Genomic DNA, 13,653 nt, shown 5'->3' with positions numbered 1-13,653 from the left:
CTCTCAACCACCCAGGTTAGGAGGGAACTGAGGAGGATTAATGGCAAGAAGGCAGCGGGTCCAGATGGCATCAGCTCGAGGGTCGTCAGGTCCTGCGCGGACCAACTGTGTGGGGTGATGGAGCACCTCTTCAACCTGAGCCTGAGGTTGGGAAGAGTCCCACAGCTCTGGAAAACCTCCTGTGTTGTTCCAGTGCCAAAGACTTCACGCCCCAAGGACCTCAACAGCTACAGGCCGGTGGCTCTGACATCCCACCTGATGAAGACCCTGGAGCGGTTGGTCCTGGCTCAGCTTCGGCGCCTAATAAGCTCATCACTGGACCCACTTCAGTTTGCCTACCAGCCTGGCATTGGAGCGGATGATGCCGTCATTCACCTCCTACATCGTTCCCTCGCTCACCTGGAGACCGCTGGAAGCACTGTGAGAATCATGTTCTTTGATTTCTCCAGTGCCTTCAACACTATTCTTCCCTCGGTTCTGAAGGACAAGCTGGTGAACTCTGGAGTGGACCATCACCTCACTACCTGGATCCTGGACTACCTCACCGACCGACCACAGTATGTGAGGACTCAGGGCTGTGTGTCGGACAGGGTCGTCTGCAGTACGGGGGCCCCACAGGGAACGGTTCTGGCTCCGTTCCTCTTCACCATCTACACTGCAGACTTCTCCCACAACTCCACCCAGTGCTTCCTGCAGAAGTTCTCTGATGACTCTGCAATAGTCGGCCTCATCACTGATGGGGACGACAAGGAGTACAGAGGACTGACTCAAGACTTTGTGGACTGGTGCCAGCTGAACTACCTCCAGATCAACGCCAGTGAAACCAAGGAACTGGTGGTAGACTTCCGCAGGCACAAGCATTCTCCACTGCAACCACTGAACATCCAAGGTATGGACATTGAGGCTGTGGACAGCTACAGGTACCTTGGTGTTCATCTGAACAATAGACTGGACTGGACTCATAACTCAGACGCCCTCTACAGGAAAGGGCAGAGCAGGCTGTACCTGCTGCGGAGACTCAGGTCGTTTGGAGTGGAGGGCCCACTCCTGAAGACCTTCTATGACTCTGTGGTGGCTTCTGCTATCTTTTATGGCGTGGTCTGCTGGGGCGGCAGCATCTCTGCTGGGGACAGGAAGAGACTGAACAGGGTGATCCGAAGGGCCAGCTCTGTTCTAGGATGCCCTCTGGACCCAGTGGAGGTGGTGAGTGACAGGAGAACGGCGGCTAAGCTGTCATCACTGATGGACAACGTCTCCCACCCCATGCAGCAGACTGTGACAGCACTGAGCAGCTCCTTCAGTGGGAGACTGCGGCACCCACGGTGTGGGACGGAGAGATTTCGCAGGTCTTTCCTCCCCACTGCTGTCAGACTCCATAATAAAGACTTTAACTGATCAAGCACACACATCCATACATATGCAATAATACTAAGTGCAATAATCCTTTCTGGCATCGTTGTATTTTTACAAAGTTGTATATAGTATTTGTATTTGTATTCTATTTTTATCTTATTGTATATTTATTTTATTTTATTCTACTGTATATAGTATTTTATTCTATTCTGTACAGCTGTGTACTGTATTTATTCTTATTGTATTCTAATTTTTGCCTCATAACTTTTGCACTGTCCACTTCCTGCTGTGACAAAACAAATTTCCCACGTGTGGGACTAATAAAGGTTATCTTATCTTATCTTATCTTATCTTATTCCCAGTAGCTGGGTGGCCTTAGCTGAGGAGGCAAAGCAGGTCATCTGGTAATCAGAAGGTTAGTGGTTCCCAGTCTGTATTCCAAATATCCTTGGGCAGGATGCGAACCCCACCTCTGATGTATCCGTCAGAGTATGAATATGTGGGGATGATAACTAGAAAGGCCTCCAAAGACAACTCTGTAGTATCATTTACTAAAAATAAAGTTTGATTGTATTTACTTTGCTTTTTTGTAAAATAACCAAAACATTTTCTAACATCCAGTTTGGTGATACCTTGTTTTATAATATTTAATGGACATTGTATTAAAATGCAACAAAAACTCTTAAATATGTTGTTTATTGTTAGATTTATTCATTTTTCCAGCATGCTTCCATAGGGAATTTAGATATTTTTTGGTAGTCACTGATATAAGAAGGTGATATCATTACACACCACTACAACACCAGCAGTGACCAGTTTGCCAAAGATGCAGGAAACAGCTCAGTGGCGTGACACAGTTTTAGACAGCCCCCTTGTGGTTAACTGTAACTGGGGTTAACTTGTGCGTAACTGCTTCTTAAGAAAACTTCAGATGTGTGCCCAATTTATCTTAACATGAAAAAAATATAACTTGGAACGATGGAAATATATAACTTGGAACGATGGAATGAAAAAAGAAGATTTGACTTTTACAATAATGTATGAAATACCCTCAGTTGTGTTGAAGAGGAATAGCTGTAGCTATAATATGAACAATGCTACTGCAGTGAGTATATATCTGTGAAATAAAGCTCTGAGACTGCATCAAGGAAAATGTGGAGAAATATAACAGTAAATGAAATCATTAAACCTTCAAGCGAGAGTTCCTCACATTCCCTGTACACTGATACACACTGACACATTTTCTCCTGGAAATTTTTGCTTTTTGGCTGTAAATTAGAGACATACCTTTATGTACTGGAGTTTTAACTTCTCTTCTTCTATCTGTCTCCTCTTCTTGGCAATTTCTTCCTGGATTCTTCTTTTGTCCTGTGAGGGCAGGTCAAACATACATTTGTGTCATATGCACAATTACAGCATGGAAACTATTCCACCTGTTGTCTCCTCGTGCTGACACTTCAACCTTGAGCTGACAGACGGACAGCAACAGCTATAAATAGACAAAAAGCAGCACAGGCTTCATGACGTGACCTACCTGTTGCTTGAGTGTGTGTGTACGTGTCTGTCTGTTTGCTATAATTTCAACAACACTCTTTGCTAATTAGTACACTATGTAGCAAAGACATCTAGAAATTTGATCAGATACATTGGACAGAATAAATTGTGCAGTTGTTATCCTGGATATCAGGCAAACACGCTGCTTAGTTCCTTTATTTTTAACTAAGCCTCACTGCTCACTAATATTAGCTCCTAGATCCAGGATCAGTGTGGAATTAAGCCGGAGTAAAAGGGGATCTCCCTGTTGATGTCTGCTAGTATTTATGACTCTATCTCAGTCCAGACAGCATTCTAAGCAGAGAAGCCCAGAATTCTCTTCATACCGTTTCTAACTCATCCGGGAGGACACAGAGTCATTATCAAGTCAGCTGAGAGACATAATCTCTCCACCAAGTACTGGGTCTGCCCCAGTGCCTCCTCCCACTAGATCATTCCTGAAACACATCACCCAGGAGGCGTCTAGGAGCTCAGGTGCCTGAATAACTTCAGCTGCCTCCTCTCGACGTGGAAGAGCGAGGACTCTCCAAGTCCCTCTGGAAGGACCAGTGAAACCCATTCCTGCTACTTGTATCATGACTTCATTGTAACTACTCAGAGCTTATGATTAAAATATATTTTCAACTCACTTTAAATTATTCATTTTTATTTTTACAGTGCCAAATCACAACAACAGTTGCCTCAAAGTAACTTGTATTTTAAGTTAACCATGCTACAGTGTGAAGTGCCTTGAGACTGTTGCTGGTGAGGGTTCATCGTCTCCACGGACACCGCCCAACCCATCTGTAAATCTCACGGGCCACTCTCTTCTCACTAATGAACTAGACTCTGAGATACTGAAACTGCTGGTCAGAACTCACAAGCATGCTTTGGACACTCTACCCTTTTTCCAACTGAGAACCATATTAAAAGACTTGGAGGTGCTGATTCTCATTCCTGCCACTTCACGCTGGGGCACAAGGTCACCACCTGATGAAACTAACAGAACCACATCAACTGCAAAAAGCCAAGATGAAATTCTGAGGGTACCAAAGTGAAGACCACTCCCTCAGGATGTCCAGAGCTGTACGGAACAGAGTGACTCTTCTTACATGGTTTTATTAAGCATCACAACATATCATCATAGCTTTAAAAGCCTCAACATAAACACTTTTCTAAGAGCCTGGTGGGAATTCTTTACAATTCTTAAAAAGTCTGCACTTATCCCATGTAAACTAAAAAGTTTTTAAAATAAAACTATAAAGAAAAATCACTGAATACTAACTACTAGAAAAATACTAACATTCTCATCGTGGCATGAGAATAAGACAAAAAAAGAAATTTTAAAAAAAATCATACAAGACCCAAACTTTATTTCATTTGAAGAAATTTGATCAAAATATAAAATCAGCAAAGGTGAATTTCTTTAATATATCTGCAACTGAAACCATCATACAGGAAAATCTGAATCCCTGTCAACTGAATCCCACTTGGGAAGCTGTCATGTGAAGGCTGTGCGCAGGCAGGAAAAGCACCCAAAGTGCAGACAGTCGGAGACAAAAGGTGAACTTAAATACAGCGTTAATGCTGAACTCCAAAAAGTAAGAAAACTGAGACTCCAAGGTAAACTTATGCAGCCAGAACACACAGCGAAATAAGGGTAGATCACAACACGGACACAGAGAAACACAGGGCTTAAATACACAGAGGGAGCAATCGGGGCAACAGGAGGGAAACACAGCTGGGGCAAATCAGGCCTAACGAGACAAAGGAAGCAAAACCAGATGCACTTACATGAGACAGACTTTCAAAGTAAAACAGGAAACATAACACAGAGACGCGAACTTGACGAGGGGATACAGCTGACAGAGGAGACAGAGCAACTAGAGAACACAGAGACATAAACCATAAGACAGAACTCAAAGAAACCAAAGACTAGAAATGATAAATAATATAATAAACTCAAAACCCTGGGTCAACGACCCAGGCATCCTAACAGAAGCATGTTTTTTAAAAGAACTATACCCCCAAATTGTCATCAATAATTTATAATCTATTGTTTAAAATTGACTAATCAATTTCCCTCCCAAAGGCTAAGTGGCAGCAAGATCTTTCCACCAGTCCAGATAAAAACATCTGGACACAAATATGCTTGAGCACCCTCAAAATGACTAAAAGCCCGACTTACAACTTAAACAATACAAAGTTCTCTACAGAACGTACTACACAGGACAAAGTTTTTCCAAATGGACCTTACACACTCAAAAAAAATCAGAATCCATATCAGAATATTTTATTAATCCATAAGGAAATTATGTGGTTATAGTAAGAACAGACTGAACTAAATCAATAATACAATAATATATACAATGAACCCAATTTTAAATATTCAGAATATTACAGAGATTAAATATATTTGATTGACATTTTACTCTAAAGTGTAAAACTTTATTTGCTATTTTCACTATGGAAGATGGGCAAAGGGTGTAACTGTTGCAGTGTGTTCTGTGCATTAGATGGAGGAGTTGTACAAAGAGATAATAGAGAGATAATACAGATACAGAGGGAATGATTTCCTGAGTCGCTTAATGATGCTTTTGGGTAATCTCAGCCTCTCACTGAGCGTGCTCCTGTGACTGGTCAGCACGTCATGGAGTGGGTGGGAGGGAGGTATGGTTCAGCATTGTCCTTATCTTGGACAACATCCACCTCTCAGACACCGCCTTAAGGGAGTCCAGCTCCATCCCCACAACATTACTGGCCTTGTCGGTCAGTTTATTGAGTCTGTTGGCATCTGTGACCCTCAACCTGCTGCCCCAGCCTGAAACAGCATAGAGGATGGCACTGACCACAACAGACTCCTAGAAAATCCTGAGCATTGTCCTACAGTCAATGTTTTCTCTTTATAACATCAGAGGGTGAAGAGGAAAGTGAAGAGGACAGTCCCTTGTGGTGCCCCTGTGTTGCTGATCACCCTGTCAGACACACAATGTTGAAGACACACATATTGTGGTTTTCCTGTTAGCTAATCAACAATCCAGGACACCAAAGAAGCATCCACCTGCATCGCTGTCAACTTATCACCCAGGAGGGTCGGCCTGATGGTATTGAATGCACTGGAAAAGTAAAAAAACATGACCCTCACAGTGCTTGCCGGCTGGTCCAGATGGGTGAAGACTCGATTGAGCAGGTAGATGATGGCCTGCTCTGCTCAAAGGCAGGGCTGGTAAAGAAACTGAAGGGGAGCCTAATGTCACCTGATTATAGTTGGCAGATGGTCATGAAGACCATTCCAGGGTCTTCATGACGTGGAAAGTCAGTGGCACAGGCCTGTAATCCTGGGGGGAACTGGGATGTGGTGTCTTCGTACAGGGACGAGGCATGGCGTCTTCACAGCACTGGGACCCTCTGCAGACTCAGACTCAGCATGAACAGTTTATGAAAGACTCCACAAAGCTGGGAGGCACAAGCCTTGAGGATGCCGGGACTCACCGAATGTCTGTCTCTTTAAAAAACAACATTGGATGAATTTGTCTCTCTCTGGTCCTCACTGATGAACTCCATTACTTAGTGGGGGTGGTCGGCTCTAGTCTCGTTTCCCTGTATGCCCTTCAGGTGGATAAGGATGCTCTCTGGGACTCCCCGTGTCTGCCAGCCTCGTGGGAGCTGGACAGCAGTGGTTGCTGTTGGGTGGGTCTTGGTATACGAGTGCTTGTGGTGGCAGGTGCTGCCCCCCAGTCTTCTGGGCAAGGGTAGATGTGGGACCTGGGGCCCAGGTGCCCCGGGTCACCTGGTCTCTGGCTCCCTCCTTGTGCAGGGGTGGTCTAAACCCCAAGTCTTGGGACTCCTCTAAACACTCCAGTCTACTTTTTCTGGTGGGGGTGGTGGCTGCTGCCCTGGACTCGGTGGTGCTCTGGGGCATTGTCCTTGCAGGCCATAGGCCAACTTGTTCCTGCTCTGTGGTGGGATGTTGGGAATGGGGTGCCTACTGAGTCAGTCGTTTACTGGCTCTCTCCTTGCAAGGATAGTCCTTTACCTCCCGTTCATACATTATCACCGCTTCCCCCCTGGATGCCTCTGCCCCTCCCTGGGATGTGGGTGATTGTTGGTTCCGGGGTGCGTGGCTTGATGTTCAGGTGTGCTTGTTGGCCCATTCCCTTGGTGGCTAGGGGTGGCTTTGATCTTCTCAATGTTGAGGAAGGGGCAGCCAGATGCCAGGTGGTTCTTTGGCACCTGTTCTTGATTTGTACCAGGGTGGCAGTTTCTGGAAGGGTTGACTGCCTGTTGTCTCTGGTCTTCTGAGACACTCACCCTTTGACCGTGGGCACTGCATCTGTGGCCTCCCTCCTCCTGCTTGGATGGACACGCGGATGTCACCAAGACGTGTGGCCTCAGGTCATCAGTACTCTTGGGAGCTGAGGATGGCTGTGATTGTTGTCCTAATTCAGACTCCATCTGCCTCCAGGACCTGGGAGGACATTATTGCACCTTTCCACCCTCATTATCAAGTGCATTTGTTTTAAAGACACACACACCGAGACACTCACTCTCTGTCTCTCTCTTTCTGTCACATTCATACTCACACTACTAGAAGACTGTTGATTTATGTATCTGTGTATTTTCTCATTTTTGTATGTTGATGCTTTAAAGGTGCAGCAGTTGGCGATACATTTTTCATTTCTATCTGTACTCTTTCTTGTTATTATAATTCCAGCATTAATCCTGTTGGAATTAAAATAATGGAAAAAATAATCTGTTTATTATTAATCAATATTACCTTATTATTATGACTTTGGTACCTAAGTCAGAATATAAAAATCCTAATGCACAGATAATATAAACATTGTTAACAATTTGTAACCCACTATCAGTGAAATCAACGACACTATTACTAATTGACTTCACCTCATGGGCATAGGTTACATTATTGTGCTCGGTTTCTGGGCTTAAATTTCAGTGTAACATTACTCAGTTAATTGTTTATTGCTAATTTAATTAATTGGTAATTGTTAATTAACAGTGTTAATATAAGATAATTACTTGGCTTTAAATAATCCTGAAATGGTTTCCACAGCATTCCCTTCTTGTTTCCAACTTATGGCCCAACTTTAAATATTGAGCTGTAAAAGGCTCCCAAAGATTCATTGATTAAAAAGAGAGTACTTCAGATGTTTGATTGACTGATTTGGTATCCATCAGAGGGACTATGCGATCTACACAGTGAACCTGTGGGTTTTTGTCTGTTACAGAAGAAGGACCATGCTATTTGAAACTGTGGCCCCAACATGACTAGCTATAGTCACATTAACCTCCTAAGACCCGAACTCTTCCACTGCATGCATTTTTAATTTCTCTTTGATATTTGGGCATATTGGGGCCCAATGAATGTAAAAACAAAGAATTACCAGATTTTTTTTTTTTTTACCTTATTTTTGTTTTTAAGAAAAATAAGAGCCACACATCAGGATATTCGTTTAACATTTTGATAGAATAGTAGCAGCATAATGTCCTTGTAAGTGGATATCAGGCCCTTGTAGAGCAAAATTTAGTATTTTGGTTTAAATAACCCAAAATGTGATGTTCACATATGTGGACGCCAGGTCCTAGGAGGTTAAAGTTCATTAAAGTTCCATGAAACATGTTAAGCTGAAACTGATAACATAATAACAAATATAGTAAAACTCCAAGTTAGATATTGTAAAAAGTGGAAGCCCCTGTGGATGAACAATAAAGCCAACACAGAAGTGCCAGAACTACTCCAGTTATACTAGCTGCCAATTAAAGCTGGCTCCAAAAGTCCCCTCGATTGTTTCACTTCAGCCAATAAATTAACATGTTCACAGCCTAGCACTACAAAAGTTTTGGCCTGGACTCCATCTTCTCCTTCATTACAACTGTTTTTATAACTCACCTGAATGTTGGAAGAGCTACAAGTTACCAGGGACACCATCGCTTTGACTGACAGGTGTGCCAACAGAGGCAGCCTCTCACCTGTGCTTGTGCTACTGATGCCATATTTAATAGAATTAACCAAGAAACAATATGGGCTGCTGTTTCGTACATTAAGTCTGTGCTCTAGTTTTAGTGAGTGCTGGTAAGTATTCACTGAACCTTATGTCATCATCAGTTAGTGCTTTATGTTAATATCTTTCTGCCTCAGATGAAAGCGATGCAGCCTCTCTGCACATTGACAGGCGAGTTGACTTGCACAGCTACAACTCTTTTCTGGCTGGATTTTCTCTCTACGCCATCTTGTAAATACACACCCACATGTTTTATTTTCAGGCTGTGCTTTGGTAACAACTCTTAGTTCTGCATCCTGACATCCTGCTAAAGTAAAGTATCACAGCTCTGAATTACAAGAATGCAGAGATTTACACAATGAGAAACATCTACTGATACACAGGTATTTTGCTGACATATATATATGATGGCATCAAAGAGTGTGACTATGAGCTCTTTACCATGATGGCCTGGAGCCTCTACTTGACGTCGGGGTCACCAGGATTCAACTGACATTTTTAAAACATGCACCTATGGAATGAATGTGAAGTGCCAGGCGACTTCCTTCTTTAATCATCGCATTCACAAGATGTTCAGAAACCCTGGAACCTTGACCTTGGACATAGACATGAAGGTAACCAGGATTCAAACTCATCTGAATCTTTTAGTAGATGCACCTACGGCATGAATTTCAAAATCCTACATCGCCTATTTCTCAAGTTGTTCATTTGTGTTTGGTAAAAACTAAAGACAAATTCCACTACAGTCATTCATTGTAAAATATAATTTTCACATTTCAGAAGCTAATATGAACTTTCAGCAGGACAAAAACAAGACAAAACAGTTACTCAGACTCTAAAGCTAAGTGTGATTATAAGCTGCCCATTTTATTACAGTTCCATAAGCGTCTGTTGTATTAAAATGTGAACTTATGTTATGAAGATGGACCTACTGTTCACACTGTTTCTAGCCTAAAGCTACCAGTGGAATTACTTCCTTGTTTGTTTTACTAAATCATAAAGACGCACTCACCTGACGTCACTAACTAACTCATGTGGACACAAATCAGATCATTCCGATGACAGACTTCCAGCTCTGCCCCTCTAGATATGATGGTCAACTTTAGTGCTATCTTTGCCATCTACACAAATGGATTAGAACCCATCACCACCAAATTTTTAAAAATGAAGTTTACTTCAAGTCAGTATGTAACACAGATTATTTGGAAACTGGCTTTTTACTTAAACTACAGAGACTGTAGGACTGCTGTTTACCATGATGGCCTGGAGCCTCTCCTTCAGCAGGTCGGCCTCCTCCATGTCCTACGTGAGAGACAAAGCATGTGACAGTTAATCAGCTGCAACTGTGGAGCCACACAGGAACACAGCAAATTAAAGAAGTTAGAAGCCATCACGAATCACTGTGATTACCCACTCTACAACATCTTTATGGAACATTCTCTCTCTCCGTCATACAACAGAGACACAGAAAATCAATCACACCCATAGACTTTTTAATTCTTATACAAACAGCAGATGAGCTATGTCAGAGACAGGAAGTTCCCTTTGGGATGTTCTTCTGATATGTAACTGCTTATTGTTGAAGGGCTCATAATTCTGTGTTCTATGTTCCCAGATTTTACTCTTTGATGCTCATTTGTGTAAATAATTACAAGAATACATAATCCGTATGGCACTTTGGTCAGCAAAACCTGTGCTTTAAAAATACATTTTACTGACTTGTATTAGTAGATCTAAATCATTCATCCATCACACAGCATTGTCAAACAGAGTATTCTACCTCTTTATATTGATAATGATTTCTTTTTAGCTTTTATTTGATCATCAATCATCATCATAAACATCAAGAATATATTTTGCTATCGTGGGTTTAGCTTTAAAACATGAAGTGAATAATAGCACATCATACATCATTTCACCAGTGTTGGGAAGGTTACTTTTAAAATGTATTCCACTACAGATTACAGATTACATGCCCCAAAATATAATTTGTACTGTATTCCGTTACGTTACTCAATCAGAGTAACGTATTCTGAATACTTTGGATTACTTAATATATTATCATGCTTTTTACAACTACATGAATGTACTACTGCTGTGTGATTTATTACTATTACTGAAGGTTACTCTCCACACCAACACCAACTAGATGTTTAAATCATAATATAAATGAGTAACAGTAGGTGGACATTAGGTAAGGCTGCACTTTTTGCAGCGATCTCGTGTAGAAAACTATTCCGCGCGTATATAAAACAGGTCCGCGGCCCCAAACCGCAGTAAAGGGACCTCTGGCTAATATGTCGGGTTCGTGTCCATTTTCCCTGCAACACGGATTACACTACCCATCAGGCTACATTCTTTAAAGCTATGCCTGTAACACTCTGCCTGTTGCCTTCATATTAAATAATTTTTTTAATAATTTTTAAAGATATTTCTTCATGTCATTATGCAGGCCACAAGTAGAGGTGACATGGGCCGCGAGATTGAGACACAGGCATTAGAGCCTCTTAACATCCTAAGACCTGGCGTCCACATATGTGGACATCATATTTTGGGTTGTCCAAACCACAATACTAAATTTTGCTCAATAAGTGCCTGATATCTCTTACAAGGACATTATACTGCCACAAAACAAATGTCCTCATATGTGTATATCCAGGCCCTTGTAGAGCAAAATCAGGTAAAAAGATCATTCTTTGTTTTTGCATTCATCAGGTCCCAGTCAGTCCAAAGAGAAATTAAAAATGCATTCCATGAAAGAGTTCGGGTCTCAGGAGGTTAATGCGTGTTTTGTTTGGGTTTCCACCGGTGTGGAATTACCAAATTACCAAAAACAGAGAGGGGACAGCCTAACATGTGAAATAGGAAAAGACCGCCATGTAATCCATTTATTTCAACAAAGTAACTGTATTTTGAATACCACCTTTTTAAACAGTAACTGTAACGGAATACATCCATCCATCCATCCATCCATCTTCATCCGCTTTATCCGAGGCCGGGTCGCCTCCTCCCGGTGGGACATGCCTGGAACACCTCACCCAGGAGGTGCCCTGGAGGCATCCTTGTCAGATGCCCGAACCACCTCAGCTGGCTCCTTTCGATGTGGAGGAGCAGCGGCTCTACTCTGAGCCCCTCCCGGATGGCCGAAATTCTCACCCTATCTCTAAGGGAGAGGCCAGCCACCCTTCGGAGGAAGCTCATTTCTGCCGCTTGTATCCGCGATCTCGTTCTTTCAGTCACTACCCACAGCTCGTGGCCATAGGTGAGGGTAGGGACGTAGATCGACTGGTAAATTGAGAGCTTCGCTTTTACACTCAGCTCCCTCTTCACCACGACGGACCGCATTACTGCAGCTGCAGCCCCAATCTGTCTGTCGATCTCCGGCTCCCTTCTCCCATCACTCGCGAACAGGACCCCGAGATACTTGAACTCCTCCACTTGGGGCAGGAACTCATCCCCGACCCAGAGTGGGCACTCCACCCTTTTCCGGCTGAGAACCATGGCCTCAGATTTGGAGGTGCTGGTCCTCATTCCCGCTGCTTCACACTCGGCTGTGAACCGTTCCAGTGCGAGCTGGAGGCCCTCACCCGATGAAGCCAACAGAACCACATCATCTGCAAAAATCAGAGATGAGATTCTGAGGCCACCAAAGCGAAAGCCCTCCGCCACTTGGCTGCGCCTAGAAATTCTGTCCATAAAAGTTATGAACAGAACCGGAGACAAAGGGCAGCCCTGGCGGAGCCCATCACCCACCGGGAACGAGTCCGACTTATTGCCGGCAATGCGAACCAAGCTCTTGCAACGGTTGTATAGGGATCGAATGGCTCGTAGCAATGGGCCAGACACCCCATACTCCCGCAGCACCTCCCACAGGACACCCCGAGGGACACGGTCGAATGCCTTCTCCAAGTCCACAAAACACATGTAGACTGGTTGGGCAAACTCCCATGCACCCTCAAGTATCCTCGAGAGGATAAAGAGCTGGTCCAGCGTTCCGCGACCAGGACGAAAACCGCATTGTTCCTCCTGTATCCGAGGTTCGACTAGCGGACGAACTCTCCTTTCCAGCACCCTGGCATAGACTTTCCCAGGGAGGCTGTAACAGAATACAGTTACTCATATTTTGTATTTTAAATACATAACAGCGGTATATGTATTCCGTTACTCCCCAACACTGCATTTCACTAGGTACATCTGAGCTTGTAGTTAAATACATGTAAACGTTTCATATTAAACATGACTGCATATTGTTATTCTTATTTGCACTGACAGCATTACACTATGCTTTGCAATCCACTGACATGGGACAAAAGAAAACAATACTACAATTCACATTTAAAACTTCTATTCATTTTATTCATGTAGAAATATTCTGCACTGACCGCACAACCCGAAACAGCAGCAAATGTAACACAATCTAAAGGTTAGCTGGAAAAGTAGAGCTCTCCATGCTTACACCACACACACAACAAAGCTACAAGGCTAATTAGCCATGCTAGCTCAACTCAGCAGTATGTAATTAGTCGGAAGAAAAAGTAAATTTTATTTTGTCATGTTAGGAAATCTGTTGGAGAGGTAAGTGACGGAAGTGACGAATGGTAGCTTAGAATTGAACAAATTCCTTTAAGCTTCAATTTTACCAAATACACTTATCAATTGTCTTATAACTAACAACATTTGTCTAAATCTTCTCCAACACCCTGGAGAACAATGGGGAGAGTTTAGAGGCTCTCCAAGATTACAT

The 13,653-nt window shown here is 43.0% G+C and overlaps 1 protein-coding gene across 3 annotated transcripts in view; it reads right to left on the bottom strand.

The window, feature by feature from the left end:
- palmdb (palmdelphin b) overlaps positions 1 to 13,653 on the bottom strand; it is an 89,717-nt gene that overhangs the window by 54,209 nt on the left and 21,855 nt on the right. For 2 of the 3 annotated variants that reach the window (XM_026179202.1, XM_026179203.1), the window contains exons 2-3: positions 10,164 to 10,211; positions 2,641 to 2,721 (exon numbers count right to left, since the gene is read on the bottom strand). In XM_026179202.1, the coding sequence (XP_026034987.1) occupies positions 2,641 to 2,721; positions 10,164 to 10,208 (126 nt within the window). In that variant the 5' untranslated portion in view covers positions 10,209 to 10,211. Of the gene's footprint in view, positions 1 to 2,640; positions 2,722 to 9,350; positions 9,543 to 10,163; positions 10,212 to 13,653 lie in introns of those variants that run through there. The other variant, XM_026179204.1, reaches the window with a different exon arrangement.

The sequence above is a fragment of the Astatotilapia calliptera genome, chromosome 9 (assembly GCF_900246225.1).
Source record: "Astatotilapia calliptera chromosome 9, fAstCal1.2, whole genome shotgun sequence".
Lineage (NCBI taxonomy): Eukaryota > Metazoa > Chordata > Actinopteri > Cichliformes > Cichlidae > Astatotilapia > Astatotilapia calliptera.
Note: the sequence above shows the minus strand (reverse complement) of the source record. Positions and strands in the feature narration are given on the sequence as shown.